General features: G+C 33.3%; 2 protein-coding genes across 2 annotated transcripts in view; both read left to right on the top strand.

Annotated features, from left to right (window-relative positions):
• The window catches only part of LOC124452309 (hemicentin-1-like), a 275,710-nt gene extending 271,713 nt beyond the window's left edge, over nucleotides 1-3,997 (top strand). Inside the window, exons 27-33 of the mRNA XM_047002889.1 lie at nucleotides 172-258; nucleotides 530-784; nucleotides 1,559-1,645; nucleotides 1,919-2,173; nucleotides 3,064-3,141; nucleotides 3,422-3,676; nucleotides 3,981-3,997. Of these exons, the coding sequence (XP_046858845.1) occupies nucleotides 172-258; nucleotides 530-784; nucleotides 1,559-1,645; nucleotides 1,919-2,173; nucleotides 3,064-3,141; nucleotides 3,422-3,676; nucleotides 3,981-3,997 (1,034 nt within the window). The remainder of the gene's footprint in view (nucleotides 1-171; nucleotides 259-529; nucleotides 785-1,558; nucleotides 1,646-1,918; nucleotides 2,174-3,063; nucleotides 3,142-3,421; nucleotides 3,677-3,980) is intronic.
• A 1,669-nt stretch (nucleotides 3,998-5,666) lies between these two features.
• Nucleotides 5,667-20,306, top strand: LOC124451691 (carcinoembryonic antigen-related cell adhesion molecule 5-like). Its single transcript, XM_047002299.1, has 6 exons — nucleotides 5,667-5,822; nucleotides 5,901-6,155; nucleotides 6,937-7,218; nucleotides 7,297-7,551; nucleotides 18,756-19,037; nucleotides 19,606-20,306. Exons 2-6 carry the CDS (start codon nucleotides 5,936-5,938, stop codon nucleotides 20,028-20,030), a joined length of 1,464 nt encoding a protein of 487 aa, XP_046858255.1. The 5' UTR covers nucleotides 5,667-5,822; nucleotides 5,901-5,935; the 3' UTR covers nucleotides 20,031-20,306.
• The last annotated feature ends 1,532 nt before the right edge of the window (nucleotides 20,307-21,838 follow it).

Raw genomic sequence — 21,838 nt, 5'->3', positions numbered from 1 at the left:
ACTAATCTGGACTTTTAGCGACTGATAAGCGGGCTTCGTGCTGGCTTGTGACTGGTTAGGCATCGATCCAACACTCCTAAGAAAATGCACCTAACACTAACGAATACTCTCATTATTAATTTTCTTTTCATAACTAATTTAAGAAAGGAATATTTTCTGTTTTAATTTCAGTGAAACCTACAGTGGTAATTAATTGTTCAACTCCTCTGGTTGTGGATGAAGGTGATAATGTGTCATGTGTATGTAGAGGTGAAGGAGGTATCCCTCCTGCTAATGTAACATGGTTTGATAAACATAACAAGATAATTGGTGATGTTGAGTTGTAAGTAAGACATTAGTAATCACTAATGTTACAGTAAATGATGGTGGAAATTACACATGTAAAGCACAGAGTTATAATGATCCACGTTTTAGAGATGAAAATCTATTGAAGTAACAGTGAAAGCTACTTGTAAGTTTGTAAGACAACATTTCAGATCTCATTATAAACGTTTGTGTAGAATTTTGAATTTAATTTTATTCTTTACAGATCCACCACAACAAACCAATATCACCATCAGTCCAATGTCAGTAAAAAAAGGTCAAAATGTGACAATAACCTGTGAATCAGATGGTTATCCTGAACCAACCTACACTATTTATCATAATGGTGCAGTTATCAGTAATAATAAGACATACATCATTCAATCTGTCAACTTCAATAACGCTGGTTCATATCGTTGTGAAGCAAAGAATAAACTGGGAAATGATTTATCTGATGTTAAAAATCTTACTATCATCAGAGGTAGAATTACAATTTTACTTCATCAATTTCTGGGCTAGTATTCTACATTGTACATGAACAAATTACGACTGTTCAGTTTCATCCCATTTGTACACGATCGTACAAGTTTGTGCTGAACAATTGAAGATAGTAATATATTTTTCTTTGTAGAGATTAATAGAGATTTAGATTCGTTGTGCTAAAAGACTACCACTGCCAATTATGATTGACTCGTAAGCCTACGCCTCATATACCCCTTTTGCTACCTGCTGCGCTGACGTATGCATCTGTCGTCACCTAGCTGTTAACTTTGCCTATTGCATATCCTCATTAAATAGGTTATCAAGAGCCTTAGACCAATAGTTCTTCGAAGACCAATGATAGTTGTTTAGGCTTCATAATAAGTCAAACTTTTTATGTCTAGTCGGTCACGCGATGGTCTTTCAAAATTTCAAAATTTATTATTAATATGCATCTTGAAATTTGAGTGATTATTGTTATTTTGTTGTTCTTTTGCAACATCAAAGTCTTTTTTACAAATGAAATTTTTATTAAGCAAATTGGTTAATAATGCAGCGGTTTAATCCAAAAATCTCATTGATATCAGTTTAGTGGAAGATTTCCACTAATTTGGACTTTAGCTACTGATAAGCGGGCTTCGTGCTGGCTTGTGACTGGTTAGGGCATCGATCCAACACTCCTAAGAAAATGCACCTAACACTAACGAATACCGTCATTATTAATTTTCTTTTCATAACTAATTTAAGAAAGGAATATTTTCTGTTTTAATTTCAGTGAAACCTACAGTGGTAATTAATTGTTCAACACCTCTGGTTGTCAATGAAGGTGATAATGTATCATGTGTATGTAAAGGTGAAGGAGGTATCCCTCCTGCTAATGTCACATGGTTTAATAAAGATAACAACATAATTGGTGATGTTGGAGTTGTAAGTAAGACATTAGTAATCACTAATGTTACATTAAATGATGGTGGAAATTACACATGTAAAGCACAAAGTTATAATGATCCACGTTTTAAAGATGAAAAATCTGTTGAAGTGACAGTGAAAGCTGCTTGTAAGTTTGTAAGACAGCATTTCAGATCTCATTATAAACGTTTGTGTAGAATATTGAATTTAATTTTATTCTATACAGATCCACCACAACAAACCAATATTACCATCAGTCCAATGTCAGTAAAAAAAGGTCAAAATGTGACAATAACCTGTGAATCAGATGGTTATCCTGAACCAACCTACACTATTTATCATAATGGTGCAGTTATCAGCAATAATAAGACATACATTATTCAATCTGTCAACTTCAATAACGCTGGTTCATATCGTTGTGAAGCAAAGAATAGACTGGGAAATGATTCATCTCAAGTTAAAAATCTTACTATCATCAGAGGTAAAATTCAAATTTTACTTCATCAATTTTTGGGCTAGTATTCTGCATTGTACTTGAACAAATTACGACTGTTCAGTTTCATCCCATTTGTACACGATAGTACAAGATTGTGCTGAACAATGAAGATAGTTATATATTTTTCTTTGTTGGCGCGATTTTGATTGGTTGTGCTGAATGACTACCACTGCCAATTATGATTGACTCTTAAACCTACACCTCATATACCCCTTTCGCTGCCTGCCGGGCTGACGTGTATGCATGTCTTTACTCTTCATATACCCCTTTCGCTGCCTGATGCGCTGACGTGTATGCATGTCTTTACTCCTCATATGCCACTTTCGCTTCCTGCTGCGCTGACGTATGCAACTGTCGTCACCTAGCTGTTAACTTTCCTATTGCATATCTTCATTAAATAGGTTATCAAGAGACTTAAACGGCTATGATTTGTTTGTAGTTCTTCGAAGACCAACAATATTTGTTTAGGCTCCATAATAAGTCAATATTTTTTATGTCTAGTCGGTCACGCGATTGATTTTCAAAATTTCAAAATTTATTATTTATATGCATCTTGAAATTTGAGTGATTATTGTTATTTTGTTGTTCTTTTCCAACATCAAAGTCTTTTTACAAATGAAATTTTTATTAAGCAAATTGGTTAATAATGCAGCGGCTTAGTCCAAAAATCTCATTGGATAGCAGTTTAGTGGAAAATTTCCACTAATCTGGACTTTTAGCGACTGATAAGCGGGCTTACTGCTGGCTTGTGACTGGTTAGGGCATCGATCCAACACTCCTAAGAAAATGCACCTAACACTAACGAATACTCTCATTATTAATTTTCTTTTTCATAACTAATTTAAGAAAGGAATATTTTCTGTTTTTAATTTCAGTGAAACCTACAGTGGTAATTAATTGTTCAACTCCTCTGGTTGTGGATGAAGGTGATAATGTGTCATGTGTATGTAGAGGTGAAGGAGGTATCCCTCCTGCTAATGTCACATGGTTTGATAAACATAACAACATAATTGGTGATGTTGAGTTGTAAATAAGACATTAGTAATCACTAATGTTACAGTAAATGATGGTGGAAATTACACATGTAAAGCACAGAGTTATAATGATCCACGTTTTAGAGATGAAAATCTATTGAAGTAACAGTGAAAGCTGCTTGTAAGTTTGTAAGACAACATTTCAGATCTCATTATAAACGTTTGTGTAGAATATTGAATTTAATTTTATTCTATACAGATCCACCACAACAAACCAATATTACCATCAGTCCAATGTCAGTAAAAAAAGGTCAAAATGTGACAATAACCTGTGAATCAGATGGTTATCCTGAACCAACCTACACTATTTATCATAATGGTGCAGTTATCAGTAATAATAAGACATACATCATTCAATCTGTCAACTTCAATAACGCTGGTTCATATCGTTGTGAAGCAAAGAATAGACTGGGAAATGATTCATCTCAAGTTAAAAATCTTACTATCATCAGAGGTAAAATTCAAATTTTACTTCATCAATTTTTGGGCTAGTATTCTGCATTGTACTTGAACAAATTACGACTGTTCAGTTTCATCCCATTTGTACACGATAGTACAAGATTGTGATGAACAATGAAGATAGTTATATATTTTTCTTTGTTGGCGAGATTTAGATTCGTTTTGCTGAAAGACTACTACTGCCAATTATGATTGACTCTTAGGCATACACATTGCCCTTTCGCTGCCTACTGCGCTGACGTATGCATCTGTTGTCACCTAGCTGTTAACTTTGCCTATTGCATATCCTCATTAAATAGGTTATCAAAAGCCTTAGACGACTATGATTTGTTTATAGTTCTTCGAAGACCAATGATAGTTTTTTAGATTTCATAATAAGTCAATATTCTTTAGGTCTAGTCGGTCACGCGATCGACTTTAAATTGTTGTTGTTGTTTTCCAACATCAAAGTCTTTTACCAATAAGATTTTCAATAAGTAAATTGGTTAATAATGCAGCGGTTTACCGTCGATTTCAGTTAACTTTTCAAATGGCGGTTGCCAAGTTACTTTCTAATGTTGCCAACTACATTTCCAAATATGGAATATTCGATATGAACTTGTCAACTTGAATTGACAAGTTGTGTACTTGAGTACTGAAGTTGTGAACTTGAGTACTGAAGTTGTGAACTAAAGTTGCGAAGTACAAGCAAACGCGAAAGGTCTTTGTACCCTGTAGACATTTGGCAACGAATCCGTTCAGTAAGCAAGGAAAAGCTTTACCAATAGAAGTAAGAAATGAAATACTTGAAATGTGGTTAAATAATGAGTGTTTGACAATCATTTTGAAACAACTAAACCTACCGTATAAGACTATATCAAATTTAATAGATCTATGGGTAGACACTGGTTTTATTGCACCTCGCCAGAGCGAACGTGATGTTCGAACACGCGTACAGATGACGTTATTGCATACGCTGAATAAAAATTAATAAACCATCTATTTACGCAGAGATTCAGCAACACCTAGAAATAACAAAGTTTGCCTTCCAGCAAACATACCTAGCAGGTCATCCATTAGCAGAATTTCGAAAAAAGATCTTGGTTACTCTAACAAGGTAATAAGTCAAATTCCTCGAGAGACAGAACGGCCAGGCGTTATGGAGAAGTTAGAAGCTTACGTAGCAAATATTTCATTGATTGATTGCAACCGTATGCATTTCTTTGATGAGTCGTCTGTAGTTGTTACGAGTGGCTACAGACGTCGAGGGCACAGTATGCAGGGTACTCCTGCATTTAAAATCAATGATACTCTTCTAGTGCCACATTTACTGTAAATTTATTACATAATGTAAACGGCGTATCGCATTATAACACTCTTAGAGGGCCGTCAAACGGATTAGAATTGCTAAAGCTTTTCCTTGCTTACTGAACGGATTCATTGCCAAATGTCTACAGGGTACAAAGACCTTTGGCGTTTGCTTGTACTTCGCAACTTTAGTTCACAACTTCAGTACTCAAGTACACAACTTCAGTACTCAAGTACACAACTTGTCAACTCAAGTTGACAAGTTCTTTTCGAATATTCCATATTTGGAAATTTAGTTGGCAACATTAGAAAGTAACTTGGCAACCGCCATTTGAAAAGTTAACTGAAATCGACAATAATGCAAAAATCTCATTGGATAGCAGTTTAGTGGAAAATTTCCACTATTCTGGACTTTTAGCTACTGATAAGCGGGCTTCGTGCTGGCTTGTGACTGGTTAGGGCATCGATCCAACACTCCTAAGAAAATGCATCTAACACTAACGAATACTCTCATTATTAATTTTCTTTTTCATAGCTAATTTAAGAAAGGAATATTTTCTGTTTTAATTTCAGTGAAACCTACAGTGGTAATTAATTGTTCAACACCTCTGGTTGTGAATGAAGGTGATAATGTATCATGTGTATGTAGAGGTGAAGGAGGTAACCCTCCTGCTAATGTCACATGGTTTGATAAAATAACAACATAATTGGTGATGTTGGAGTTGTAAATAAGACATTAGTAATCACTAATGTTACATTGAATGATGGTGGAAATTACACATGTAAAGCACAAAGTTATAATGATCAACGTTTTAGAGATGAAAAATCTATTGAAGTAACAGTGAAAGCTACTTGTAAGTTTGTAAGACATCATTTCAGATCTCATTATAAACGTTTGTTTCGAATATTGGATTTAATTTTATTCTTTACAGATCGACCACAACAAACCAATATCACCATCAGTCCAATGTCAGTAAAACAAGGTCAAAATGTGACAATAACCTGTGAATCAGATGGTTATCCTGAACCAACCTACACTATTTATCATAATGGTGCAGTTATCAGTAATAATAAGATATACATCATTCAATCTGTCAACTTCAATAACGCTGGTTCATATCGTTGTGAAGCGAAGAATATACTGGGAAATGATTTATCTGATGTTAAAAATCTTACTATCATCAGAGGTAGAATTAAAATTTTACTTCATCAATTTCTGGGCTAGTATTCTGCATTGTACATGAACAAATTACGACTGTTCACTTTCATTCCATTTGTACACGATAGTACAAGATTGTGCTGAACAATGAAGATAGTTATATATCTTTCTTTGTTGGCGAGGTTTAGATTCGTTGTGCTAAAAGACTACCACTGTCAATTATGATTGACTCTTAAGCCTACGCCTCATATACCCCTTTCGCTGCCTGCTGCGCTGACGTATGAATCTGTCGTCACCTAGCTGTTAACTTTTCCTATTGCATATCCTCATTAAACAGCTTATCAAGAGCCTTAGACGACTATGATTTGTTTATAGTTCTTCGAAGACCAACGATAGTTGTTTAGGCTTCATAATAAGTCAAACTTTTTATGTCTACTCGGTCACGCGATTGACTTTCAAAATTTCAAAAATTTATTATTAATATACATCTTGAAATTTGAGTGATTATTGTTATGTTGTTGTTCTTTTCCAACATCAAAGTCTTTTTTACAAATAAGATTTTCATTAAGACAATTGGTTAATAATGCAGCGGTTTAATGCAAAAATCTCATTGGATAGCAGTTTAGTGAAACTTTCACTGATCTGCACTTTTAGCGAGTGATAAGCGGGCTTACTGCTGGCTTGTGGCTGGTTAGGGTATCGATCCAACACTCCTAAGCAAATGCACCTAACACTAACGAATACTCTCATTATTAATTTTCTTTTTCATAACTAATTTAAGAAAGGAATATTTTCTGTTTTAATTTCAGTGAAACCAAATGTGGTAATTAATTGTTCAACACCTCTGGTTGTGAATGAAGGTGATAATGTATCATGTGTATGTAGAGGTGAAGGAGGTATCCCTCCTGCTAATGTCACATGGTTTGATAAAGATAACAACATAATTGGTGATGTTGGAGTTGTAAATAAGACATTAGTAATCACTAATGTTACATTGAATGATGGTGGAAATTACACATGTAAAGCACAAAGTTATAATGATCCACGTTTTAGAGATGAAAAATCTATTGAAGTGACAGTGAAAGCTACTTGTAAGTTTGTAAGACAGCTTTTCAGATCTCATTATAAACGTTTGTGTCGAATATTGAATTTAATTTTATTCTATACAGATCCACCACAACAAACCAATATCACCATCAGTCCAATGTCAGTTAAACAAGGTCAAACTGTGACAATAACCTGTGAATCAGATGGTTATCCTGAGCCAACCTACACTATTTATCATAATGGTGCAGTTATCAGTAATAATAAGACATACATTATTCAATCTGTCAACTTCAATAACGCTGGTTCATATCGTTGTGAAGCAAAGAATAAACTGGGAAATGATTTATCTGATGTTAAAAATCTTACTATCATCACAGGTAAAATTAAAATCTCACTTTTATCAATTTTTGAGATAGTATCCTACTTTGCACGTAAATCAGAATTACTTACGACTTGTCAATGTTCATCTTCAATTGACTTGCATTTGTACACGATAGTACAAGATTGTAAAAAAAGTCTTTTTTACAAATGAAAATCTTCATAAAGTAAATTGCTTTATGAAGCAGCGGGCAAAAATCTCATTAGTTACCAAATTAGTGGGAAAATTCCACTAATCTGGACTTTTACTGACTAGCGCGCTCTGCGCTTGTTTGTAAGTGATTTGGACATGGCCATTCTTACGCTAGTCGTAGTTTGGCCGTCTAAAATTGTGATCGTACTCAAATTGTAAATCAGCTACTGAGCGTGCTCTATGGACTCAGACTGCTTCACCCGGATCCGTGGCATCAAATTTTGCCTTTTTTATCGTTCTTTTTATCGTTGTGAAGCAAAGTTTACACTGGGCAAAGATTTGATGTTAAGAATTTCACTGTCAACCAAGGTAAAAAGGTTGAGTTTCACTGTTTCATTTGATTTGTTCTTTTTGGTCGATTATTATCATTTTTTTCAATAGATATTTCTGTCATTCAGTATTCAGTCAGCATTTTCATCTCTTTGACATTATAATTTGAGTTGATTTCTGTGTAGCTATTTTAGCATTTGTCATTTAAACATTTGTCAAGATATTCATCTACTGATTGCAACACGAAAGGTAATTTATTTACAATGCTTTAAAATCATATTTATGTTTAAAATACTATTAGCTCTTTCTGTTCACTTTGCATGCGCTACCTGAGATGCTAAAAATCCTTAAAAGAAAATTTAAGCAAATCGCTCTTTTATAGCAAACTTTAGCTCTAGCCACACAATGCAATTAACATCTCGTCCTTTTCCTTAGACTTAATGGAAATGTTCAATTCAATCTATCCAATGCTCAATCAAAGTGCTTCCAATCTTGTTATCATATGTTATCATAATGCTAAATTATAAAGTATCTATTTTTGTGTTATGTTTATTGTAGAAAAAGGATAACAGTAAGTGAATTATCCATTTTAATTTTCTTTGTGTGATATGTGATGTTAATGTATTTTTTGTTTCTCATCTTTTGAATAAGATATTTTCATGGTTTGTGCAAGTTAGAGAAGCTGTTGTATTTCGTACAGTACGAACTGTTGTATTAATGTTGTATCTATATTTTCTTCGTTTCGTCCATATTATGTACAAAATTTAATCATGGTTGTTAATGTTGCAGTGGTGAAAATGGTGTTGAACCATTAGCAGGAGCTAATAATGCACAACCCATTCATGAGGAACTTGCTGGAGGACTTAGAGAAAATGCTTATGAATCTGTGGGCAATCAATATGAAACAGTAAATAATCCATCAACAGGTGATGAAAGTAAACCATCAACAAGTAAAGCACCACCACCTGTTTGTGCCTCGATTGATAGAGAAAACAGAGAAGGAAATTCGGTTTGTTGTTGATATTTGTCATTTATTATTTATACATAAAATTTGTGCATTTATTTTGTTTTAGTTGGATTATGATGATGATTTTGAATGCATCATGGAGATTATGCAGGGTGTTTATAAAAAACTGCTCATATTTGAAAACACCTGCGACATTTGGAATTTATACAATTCAGCAATACATGATCCCCAAAGACCTGTAAACGCAATTGAAAACAATACGTACGAATTCCTTCATTGAAACTTGATTTTATATTAGACTGTTCTCTCTAATAAACGCCCTGACTCCAATAGTCGCACCCCACACGTTGTTATTGTTAACAGTGGGTTATCGATTGGGCTAAGAAACCGCATATTTAGTCTTGATTTTGTTTTTATTTGCTCACAATATGGCGATAGAGAATGATGTAAACGTCTTTCTCTAACCCCTAACCCTTTTCTTCCCTTTCTAGGCTGCTATTGCATTTATTTAACGTCCTGTGTTTATTAGGTCATTTACGATGTATAAAAATCTATATATATTTTATCACCTTATGTATATATGATAAAATATATCGTTAAACATTGAAAGTTTCTCTGGATTTTTATATATAATTTTATTGAGTTTTCGACTCGATGCTTCCTGCCTTCTTCAGAATTTATGAAGTTATTAGCTATTTACAATCCGGAGAAACTTTCAATTTTTAACAAGAATTATTTCTGGATTACAAATCTTCACACTGATAAAATATACATATACAATGACAATATATACGTATGTTTTTATTTAGTTATACTCCTACCTTGACTTTAAAGATGAGCTGAAAAGAAAGCCAGACAAAAATCGTCCTGCACCAACTGAATACGCCAGTATTGATATGAGTAAACTGGCACCTGTCGAGAAAAAAGACGACAAGAAAGGCGGTGACAAAGAAGGAGATGAAAAGAAGGAATAGTAAGTTTTATCTTTTAGAAAAGATCCACAAAGCTCGACGTCATTCATTGATGGTTGAAGAAAAAAGTAAAAATTGATTCATTTGTTGAATATTTTTTTAAAAAATGCCGAAAACATGTTTTTCTTTCTCTTATTATGGTAGTTTAATCTTATTATAAATTTCCTTTAGAACTGGCGATCGTCGTTAATAAAACAAGAGTACGTAAAGACTGTTACTACATTTATAAAGTTTTATTTTGTTCTTCATTATATAATCTAGATTTGATCTCTAAACAGTACTAAACTGAATACTTTATGATTGTGTCTGTGTACATAATCGTTTGCCATGAACAAACTTGAATCTTGGCATCTATGCTACAGTTTGTGAATGTATTTTACTTGCCTTTATTAGGCAACAACATTACACACTGACTTTAACGCAGCATTTTGAATAGAATATTGTTTTAATCGTAGTTTTACTTTTATTATTTTAATTATCATGGTTAAACCATTTAAACTTTTATTTACATAGAAATTAAGTGTAGAAATTCGATAGAAAAATCAAGCAATTTCAAGGAGTGTAATGGAAAACTCTTTAAATTATTTCTTTACGATTGAATGATTTCATATGCATTAGTGTAAGGGATGTTTACGAATAAAACAATTTCGTGATCATTATTATTTTTGCTTCTTTATTTTCGTGTCTACTGTAGATGTGAGATTTTACCTACCCCCAAAGACAAGCTAACATTGAGTGGCTTTGTTTCAGCAAGCTTGGGCGGTAATAGCAATTTTTAATTTAAAAATTTCTAGGAAGACAGCATACTGCAATTGAAACTATTTAGTGAACAAAATGTAACAAAATTTTAATGTGTGAGTCACTGCACAATGGATAGTGCTGTCCTTGCTTCGTGTAATGGTAGTTTTCAGCGAGCGAACATCTCAATTATGCTCATCAGTGGGCAATATTCATTGACCTTTAATGATAATCAATGACAGATGAGCAGGATAGCCTAAGGTAGAAGATAGCCTAAATATATATATACCGCAGAATGCCGATTTTCAATTATTTCTTACACTGAAATGATTCGTAAAATTCAAATGTCTTACTTAGGAGTGAATACGCTTTATTTTAAACCGGATTTGCAATTCTATATTGTCCCCATATTTACTAAAATTTTGTAAAATTTTCTTTCATTTAAGATTCTAAGCTAATGGTAAAACAATGTAAATACAACGATTAAAAGAAATTATAGAACATTACTTTTGTACTTTTAATTTCTGAATTTGTTTTGGTGACTTGTTGAGTTTAGTGTTCTGGTTTTAAACAGTTCTTTTAAGAACTGTTACGTTATTATTTTGACCATTCACCATGGTATTTGCTCTTTTTTAAACAATCTTAAATTCTATTATACCCGATTAAAAAGAGCAAAGTCCTTTGACGTCATCCATGTACAGTCCTTTGCTAAACAGAAGTTTGCAGTCCAACCATCTGAATTGAAGTTGCTTGCATGGGTTGAAGTGGTAAAAGTTAAAGGACAACTTGGTTATTTGTCATTTGATTCACTGTTTTACGAAATCAAAAATTTCTCAGTGATGCATGCCCCCTGGGACTCGTCAAGAACATTCTCAATCTAGCCACGTTTGGTGTTTTCATCTAAAAACTGCAGGATAAGATCATTGGTAGGATAGATGTGGTAAAAAGGGGCGGATCAAGCTTTCCCAGGGCCTTTGGTGATTCCAAAGTCCCCCCCCCCCATCTGGAATTCTTTGTAGACAAAGTATAAGAAATTTTAATTGTGCATTAAAATTGTGAAAATTACTAAGAATATTTCAGCAAAAGCGATTTATACAGATGTTATTTTTCACAATGATTTTCTTACAAAATCCACTTGTGGATGCTCATCGTCTTCAAGAGCATTATAATCAACTAGGAAATGGATATTGGCACAGCGTGTCGAAGTATGCTTTCACAATTTATACATTCATCTAAAAGCACCATTAAGTCATATGTAAGGATAAAATTACAGAATAAAGATTGTGTGGCTGGTATTCTTTTTTTAAAACAACTCTGGGTAATTTGTGTGGCTTGTCATGAGACAGGTTTTGATAAAATATGATCGCTCTGTTACATCGCTCTGGACTGATTGTTTCCTTCAATATTAATGGTTATAGGAAATCAAAATATACATAAAATATGAAGGAATACATCATATATTTCTGTAGCAGTTCTGTGATTTTACTTAAGTTGCATCTTCACTTTACCTTTATAGACAGAATACAAGATGGCAAAGTTTGACTTCCTTTCATTTGTTTTGTTCTGGTGGATTTCAACATGTCAAGGTATTTATTATTTTATTAGATCATTAAGGAAGTAAATGGTTATTTTGTCAAATACAACTGTGGAATTTGCTTAGAATTTTAAGGTATATTGACTAAAATACTCACTTAATTCTTCATTTTGTGTACAATGACCATAATCAGTTCTGCATTGAATGAAATAATTTAAAAGCAATACCTGGTAGTATTTTAGAAGACAAAGAGTGTTCATTTCTTGCGTAATTTTCATCCAACGTTAGTTCAGTGAGTAAACGTCTCTGTGTACAGTGCTTCAGCTGATTTGAACCCTCCTAAAAATAGTTAAAATAAATAAATAAATTTTCATCCACAAAATGAAAAATGCTACAATTTTATTAGGAGTATTGAAAATTAAATTAATCATTTACGTAATAAAAATAAGAAAATTTCGCGTAACTGACTTCATGAAAATTTATTCAGGAGCGACCGTATTCACCATGTTTTTCATGGGAACAAAACAATCTTATTAAGTTTGAGTCTGAATTTTAGCGTGGTTTATTTCTATGTAGGGGGTACATATCCTCTGTGACATAGGTCCTAGACTAATCGATGTCTTAACAGTACACCTAATGAACACCAAATTCGAAATATTCTGATATCGATATCAATTCATCCCCCTACATCCGTGTTGAATTTCTAAACATTCACAACGTCTTTTAACTCGTCAAACTTTCTACGTTTTCCTTCATAAGACTTAACAAATAGAGCGATTTTATCTTCATTTTCAATATTTTCACCTTAAAGAAATGAGTTATTTTCTCCACATATTGCGTCAAGGCCTTAATGTCATCACTATTCTACTATGCGTAACCTTCTTCATTGTCTGTGTAAAATATTAATTCACGCGTAGTTGAATACTGACTTAAATAATTTAGCAGCTGGTATAAATATATAGTAACAATGATTACACTTTAACAACATTATCATTGCAATACTGCAATAGTTTATTTCAAGGTCATTATTTTCTCTCTATAATTGTGGTGTCTTTGTGGAACACCTTCAAAAACCTGAATTCCTCTGCCTTTGTATGTTCATTTGAAGAGCCTAATGCTCATTAAGCTTTGGTAGTCGTTGTTATGATTAATAAGATGTTTCTTATGTTTCTTAATGGCTCAGACTGACTTATTTGCCATTGTCTCATGACACATCGGGGCCTCTTCTGGAAATCAAAACGTGCCTTTTATTGTGCACATCTAGCTATATGATATCAATGTGACTGAAATTGAAAAAAATTCTTTCATCCCTTTACTTGTAAAATTAGTTACAATTAAAGAAAACAGTTAAAGAAGTTCAAAGCAAGCAAAAAAAAAGCAAAAAAATGTCCAGGAATGTGTAACTACTTTTAAGTTTTAAACTAACATCAAAGCCATCAGGAATGGAACAACTTCTCTTTTTTATAACACTAAACTATTTTACTCGGCTAGCAAAGGCTCTGATATTTGAATTTTTCCGAAAATATAAATTGTTATCAATGACGACATAATGCCCTCATTTTTAGACACTGAAAATAAATTTATAAATTTGGCACGGGGGTAATTTCCGAGGGCCACCTACGCTTGAAATGGCAATTTCCTTAAATTGGAGTTAGGGTGATCCTTGTTCTATATGTTAATTTTGTTTTATATGTTTCTGTTATCTATCCTTTGCTACTGTTTTCATTTAATAATTGATATTTAATGGATTAAAATGAATTAAACGTTATTAGATTTTATATATTTGTCTTTTATTTCTTGTCATGTATAGGAATTATTCAATCACCTCCCTCTGGAACAAGTTTTACATTTCTACTTGGAGAAACGAACAATATAACGTGGACATTTAATGATAGAGAAAGTGATTTGGACAGTAGAGATTGGTATTTTACTGGTAGTAGTAATGGTTATGCACAAACACTTTTGGCCATTGTTTTTGAAAACTTTAATGTAATAAAGTTACGTGCACAAATTCCTCCAAATTATAACGCCTACAAACCTTCAACGCTGCAATTAAGAAATATCACTCATAGTTATGATGGAACGTATGAGTTTCGATTAACAAGAAAGGACAGTCTGTTATCTCCTTTTATATCCAAAGTCAGAGTTTTCGTTGCAAGTAAGTCATCCCTGTTTTTTTATTATTTTGTGTTTTTATCAATTTTAGAAATTGGTATTTTTTTATTTGAACATTTAATATAATTACAATATGATTTATATCGATCATTTTAACTCTGTAGAACCCACAATGTGATTTTCTATAGCTAAAACTATTTCCATTGACGTTTTACTCATTTGGAGTCATTACTTGCTGAAATGGGGAAAAATTTTTGTTAGGTCCCATTTTAGCCTCTATTTTAGCCTCATAATAAGTATATATGTAACACCGAGCTAATTGTGGCATAAAAGATAACTTTATGCATTTCAAAATGGTTTGTAAGAATATGCACCTCAAATAGCAGGGCAAAATGTATAATTTTTAGTCAACACAAAACAAGGTTTTAAGAATGAAAAAATATGTTTTTTGAAATGCTATCACTGGTGGAAATCATAGAAACAATTACGTTCCTCAGCAAAACAAAGTCTAACGTTACATTTCATACACACAGTGTTTGTGTTGTTTTTCATGCAAAGTTTGCACCGCCCACGTTTCTCACTTTTCTTTGGCCAATGACAGTAGCCATCTTTACGAATATCAGCAGTAGGCAATCGCTGTTTTTTCTTTGGTTGTTGCGGGTTGGTGATGGAGTGCTTGACGGTGATGGAGTGCTTGACGGTGATGGTCGGCCTACTTTTATTTTTGAATTTACATGCACCAGCGATGAAGCAACAGATGCCTGAAAGTGTCGACGGTTCATCATTTCCTTTATTGGAAGTCCCAGCAATCTGTGATCACGCCAGTATAAATTCCATGCATTTACAATTGCCACCATCAAAAAATGCCAATACAGATATGTGTACCACCGGCGTGATCTTACCTTGAAACGGTATTGAGCAAGAAATGAATCAAGCAGATCAATTCCACCCATATGCTTGTTGTATTGATCAATAACTGCTGGCATGGGCAATTTGACTCGTTCATTCTTTTTGTCCCATCTCTCAGCTGACATAATAGGCTCAATTCCAATAAGCGTAGAAAAGAGTGTAACAGCTTTATTGTCAAACCAACGAACCGCAACAATGTTGCTGTTCTGTTCAACCCTGTGATCATAAGACCCTCTTCCCGTCTTCTTCAAGATCTTTTCCTCCTTCAAGTTACATCCTGACAATCGATTCTTTCGTACTGAACCAGTATAATGGATTCCCCTCTCCTTTAGTTGCAGGAGAAGTTTGAGACTTGTGAACAAATTATCTGTATAAATTTTATAATTGGCATGGTATGCTAAAGTTGAGGTCAGGTTTAGTATTACATTGGCTCCTCGGCCCAATTCACTTCTTTTCCCATTTTCACCTTGGTAAACATCAAAATCGTACAATATTCCACTGTCGCCTGCTCTACACCAGACCTTGAATCCCCATGGATATGGTTTACTCTTGATATATTGTCGAATGGGACTTGTCCTTCCTCTCTATTTACACATCATTTCATCAATTGAATTGTGCTCTTCTGGAATTAGTTTCAGGCAGTTTTCTCTCATTTTTTCAAGCCATGGTCGAATTTTCCACAATTTGTCTCTCTTGTCATTGTCAGATACCAACAAATTGTTCACAAAATGAAGCATTCTCAACAAAAGCTGAAATTGATTACGACTCATGACATCACAAACAGAACTGTATGCAGTAGCAGATTCCCAATACTGTCGAACTCCACTCATCCTTACAAGCCCATATGAAAAACATACCAATGAGTTGTTCTATCTCTTTCTTATTAATGTTTATTGAGTTTCCAGACTTTTGGACACTGTATTCATTGGTGCTTGTCACCAAATTTTGAAGCATATCACCACTCACAAATTGCTTAAAATATTGAAGAAGAGTTTTTGTTTCCATGTTCACTGGGGCTTCAACGTTTGGACCAGTAAATGTTACACTAGTTTCCGACACAAAAATAAAGTTTTTCTCTAACTCGGCTTACTTGTTCGCATTGAAGCTAGGAGCATGTTAACATCATTGTCATCACTATCATCGATTTTCCCACTCACATTTTCAAACTCACCATCATCATCACTGCTGCCAGAGTATTCTCCCAACAGAAAAAATATTTTCAAATGAAAAAAAGTACTGGTTAGCATGATTGGCTTCTTGAATAATCAGCCTTACTGAAAATTGCTGACAAGTTTATTTGTATTTTGAAGTTTTATAACAATCAATCTTCTTTGAGAACTTTCACATGACAGACTTGTGGCGCTTAACAAGCAATTGTAATTTTTATAAAAATATTACGAGCTCGTATGAACAGCCCCTTAGTTTCATGTCATTGTTACTAAAAATTCATGAATGTTCATTATCCTGTAGGTAAATTTTTGGTAAAATCTCGAGGATGAAAATGTTTTTAACAAACTTGATTCTTAGAGGCCAATGCGCTGTAAATCTCTTTTTCATCACATTGCATGAAAAATGACACGTAACTTTGTGCCTCTTCCATTATTGCTCTTCATTCAGACAAAGCATCTCCAATTCTTACAGCTTGTTTTTAATTATAGTTTAAAAAGCTTTAATCCTTTTAATAAGATCAGGAGAAACGTTCATTTTTCCAACTTATGTTGTAAAATATTGTGGTCTATTGAATTGAAGCCTTTTCAAAAGTCTGCAAAAAAGTTGAGCAGCTACCATCAATTGCTTCAAATTCATCTTCATCAGTTGTACAGTGGCCTTTTCATGCGTATTGTTGTACATTGATTTTATCTTTAAGCAGTTTTGTAACAGTACAGCATTCCATAATATTAGCCAAAGCATACGCAAATGAAATGGGTCAGTGTTTATATTTTTTGGAGGGATCACTTCAGGGATTAAGGATAAAAATTGAAGTTTTTGTAAGAGTAATGGTAAATTTCCGTCTTTAATGACTGATTATGCATCTTTTACATGACTGGGACGGAAAGATTTAAGCCTTAGACCGACATCTTATATAAAGCGATATCTTCTCTTTTTTTAGTGAAACCAAATGTTTTAATTAGTTGTTCAAATCCTCTGGTTGTGAATGAAGGTGATAATGTGTCATGTGTATGTAGAGGCGAAGGAGGTAACCCTCCTGCTAATGTCACATGGTTTGATAAAGATAACAACATAATTGATGATGTTGGAGTTGTAAGTAAGACATTAGTAATCACTAATGTTACAGTGAATGATGGTGGAAATTACAGATGTAAAGCACAAAGTTATAATGATCCACGTTTTAGAGATGAAAAATCAATTGAAGTAACAGTGAAAGCTACTTGTAAGTTTGTAAGACAACATTTCAGATCTCATTATAAACGTTTGTGTAGAATATTGAATTTAATTTTATTCTTTACAGATCCACCACAACAAACCAATATTACCATCAGTCCAATGTCAGTAAAAAGGTCAAAATGTGACAATAACCTGTGAATCAGATGGTTATCCTGAACCAACCTACACTATTTATCATAATGGTGCAGTTATCAGCAATAATAAGACATACATCATTCAATCTGTCAACTTCAATCACGCTGGTTCATATCGTTGTGAAGCAAAAAATAAACTGGGAAATGATTTATCTGATGTTAAAAATCTTACTATAATCAAAGGTAAAATTAAAATTTTACTTCATCAATTTTTGGGCTAGTATTCTACATTGTACATGAACAAATTACGACTGTTCAGTTTCATCCCATTTGTACACGATAGTACAAGATTGTGCTAAACAATGAAGATAGTTATATATTTTTCCTTGTTGGCGAGATTTAGATTCGTTGTGCTGAAAGACTACCACTCCCAATTATGATTGACTCTTAAGCCTACGCCTCATATACCTTTCGCTGCCTGCTGCGCTGACGTATGCATCTGTCGTCACCTAGCTGTTGACTTTGCGTATTGCATATTTTCATTAAATAGGTTATCAAGAGCCTTAGACGACTATGATTTGTTTATAGTTCTTCGAAGACCAACGATAGTTGTTTAGGCTTCATAATAAGTCAATATTGTTTATGTCTAGTCGGTCACGCGATGGACTTTCAAAGTTTCAAAATTTATTATTAATATGCATCTTGAAAGTTGTGTGATTATTGTTATGTTGTTGTTCTTTTCCAGCATCAAAGTCTTTTTTACAAATGAAATTTTTATTAAGCAAATTGGTTAATAATGCAGCGGTTTAGTGCAAAAAATCACATTGGATAGCAGTTTAGTGGAATATTTCCACTGATCTGGACTTTTAGCGAGTGATAAACGGGCTTCCTGCTGGCTTGTGACTGCTTAGGGCATCGATCCAATACTCCTAAGAAAATGCACATAACACTAACGACTACTCTCATTATTAATTTTCTTTTTCATAATTAAATTAAGAAAGGAATATTTTCTGTTTTTAATTTCAGTTAAACCAGATGTGGTAATTAATTGTTCAACTCCTCTGGTTGTGAATGAAGGTGATAATGTGTCATGTGTATGTAGAGGCGAAGGAGGTAACCCTCCTGCTAATGTCACATGGTTTGATAAAGATAACAACATAATTGATGATGTTGGAGTTGTAAGTAAGACATTAGTAATCACTAATGTTACAGTGAATGATGGTGGAAATTACAGATGTAAAGCACAAAGTTATAATGATCCACGTTTTAGAGATGAAAAATCAATTGAAGTAACAGTGAAAGCTACTTGTAAGTTTGTAAGACAACATTTCAGATCTCATTATAAACGTTTGTGTAGAATATTGAATTTAATTTTATTCTTTACAGATCCACCACAACAAACCAATAATTTGAGTTGATTTCTGTGTAGCTATTTTAGCATTTTTCATTTAAGTTTGGGCTAGAATTCCAACCAGTAAATTTGTTAACATACGTATCTCCAACATCATTTCTCCTTTCAAAATATTTATCTACTGATTGCAACACAAAAGATAATTTATTTACTATGCTATAAAATCATATTTATGTTTAAAATACTATTAGCTCTTTCTGTTCAATTTGCATGCGCTACCTGAGATGATAAAATCCTTAAAAGAAATTTAAGCAAATCGCTCTTTTATAGCAAACTTTAGCTCTAGCCACACAATGCAATTAACATCTCGACCTTTGCCTTAGACTTAATGGAAATGTTCAATTCAATCTATCCATTGCTCAATCAAAATGATCCAATCTTGTTATCATATGTATTTTAGTATTCTATACAAATAAACTCTTTTGATTTTTTTCCATATTTTTAAGTTCTATGCTTCTTCTCTAGACAACGTTCTTTGTGATGACCAAAATGAGAGAATAAAACAGTGCAAAACAAAATGGTATATTATTTTAATAACTTTAACATCTGGAATTATCGTTGGAATTTTCGTCTCTATTTTATTTTTTTTGCGTTATCGTCAACATTGGTTTAATAAAAAACGTCAACAATTTCAATGTCCATCTGAAGTTAGGAAAAATTCTGTTGATAATACTTATCAAGAATTGGATTTATCAAAAATGAATAATAAAGAAGATAATTATCAATCATTGAGACCAAAGGATGACACAGTTGATACAACTTATGAAGAACTGGACATATCGAAAAGGAATATAGAAGATAATAATTATGAATCTTGGCAAAAAAATAATGAATCGGAGTACGAGATAGCCGACGAAAGAAGAAATTATGAGAACAGTAATTTGTTTTGAAGAAAATCATAAATTTATTCTAAACATGTGTTTATAAACATTTTCCATGTTGTAAAGTCACAATGGTGCTTTTACGAACATTTACATTTTCTGATAAGATTTGAATTTTGCATGTTTTCCTCCCTTTTGAGCTGCTAGTACTTTATGATTTCCAGAAGGAAGCCATTTTTTGATAGGAAAGTACACTGGTCATTCTGACTCATTCATTAGTTGTTTTTGATAACAGTGTATGGTAATACTGTTTTTGAATAAGTATTTTCTATTTATCTTACTGTACACCTGCCTTCCTGACTTGTTTCCTGTGTATACCAAATTGTTTAGAAAAGGATCACGAAAAGGCCCTGAAAAAGCACAAAATCTTATTTCTGATGAACCTAAATCGTAAATTTCAAAATTTGTCTTTGATTAGGGAATGCCTTGAGACCCATCTAGTTAAGAGATGACCATAGTTGGATAGTTAAGAACACCTTTAGTGATCTACTATGGAGCGCCAATCGTAACAAAAATTATTTACAGTTTATATGGTCTCATTTTTAATACAGTGCTAGTGGGGTGTTCGACAACACAAAGAGAGCCTCAAAAATGTGGGGACCTTTAAAAAATTTAACGTCTTAATACTTGAAATATAAACAAATGTAGTGGAGAATCCCAAGTGTCTAATATCGCAATGCTCCAGACGTACAAAAACCTCCATCATTCGGGAGCAACAATAAAATTGTTAACGTTTTGATATTTCATTGTCGATTTGAATGCTAAAACAACAAGAGCAATAACTTTAACTTTATAATACATTTACATTCAAAGGCCTAAAGATGTTTTTCTTTGATATTTTAGTCAGCAGTTATTAAGTAATGGAGCATTCGCAAAGAATGGCAAAACTTTGGTTAGATTCTGTTGTGGGCTAAGCCTTCCCCCAGTGCTGTGTCCAATCCTTTGAAGCTTAGTGTTAATATTGACCTTGTAGTATCGGCTAAAGGCAAACATTCCATTGTTTTTTTCTTTTATAAAGTGAGGGTAGGAGAATATTCATATATTCAGCACTGCCCTGCTGCAGTTGCACAAAGCCTGGATAGCGCTATCCATTGGATAGCAAAATTTTCAAATTTGTAAAAAGGTGTTTATATTTTACTTACGACAAAGAAATTTTATAATCTTCGAAACAATATTTATTTCAGACTTTTCAGTGAGTGCTCAGTTCGAATTTTATATTTTTGCTTTTAAAAGGTTTTATAAAAGTTTGAAAAAATTGCTATCTAGGCTTCGTGCAACCGGCCCATGATATCTTTTGAAATTAAAATCGCCAACAAAAGAAAGTAGCAGGAAAGAGCTTAGTACATGAATATTCACCCTCCCTCACAATTAGTGTTCTAGTCTAGTTTCGTCTCGTCTTGTCTTAGCTAGATGGGTCTCTGGGCATCCCCAACCCAAGAAACAGCTGTAAATATTTTTTTACTATAAGGTGGGTGTGCATCAATTCTATGGGAGTAAGAGAAAAATGAAATGCTCGCCATGTTGGATGAATTATGTGTGGTAAATAAGAAAAATCCTTTATTAAAATCATGCAACATGGCGGTTGCACTTGCACACCAAGAAGTAGCACCCCATCCTTTGTATTCGGGTCTGGTTCAGTAGTCTGGTTATACAACCTTCTTCGGTCATTATGTTTTATAATTTATATATAATATCTATGGTTTTAATCATAAAGACAACATGTACTATGCAATGTTACACAAAATAGTGAGAATACGAAAATGAACTTCATTGGCCTAACTGGCCTTTATACAATTTTGACGATGAACAATGAAATA

This window comes from Xenia sp. Carnegie-2017, unplaced genomic scaffold, assembly GCF_021976095.1.
Source record: "Xenia sp. Carnegie-2017 unplaced genomic scaffold, XeniaSp_v1 HiC_scaffold_24, whole genome shotgun sequence".
NCBI lineage: Eukaryota > Metazoa > Cnidaria > Anthozoa > Malacalcyonacea > Xeniidae > Xenia > Xenia sp. Carnegie-2017.
Note: the sequence above shows the minus strand (reverse complement) of the source record. Positions and strands in the feature narration are given on the sequence as shown.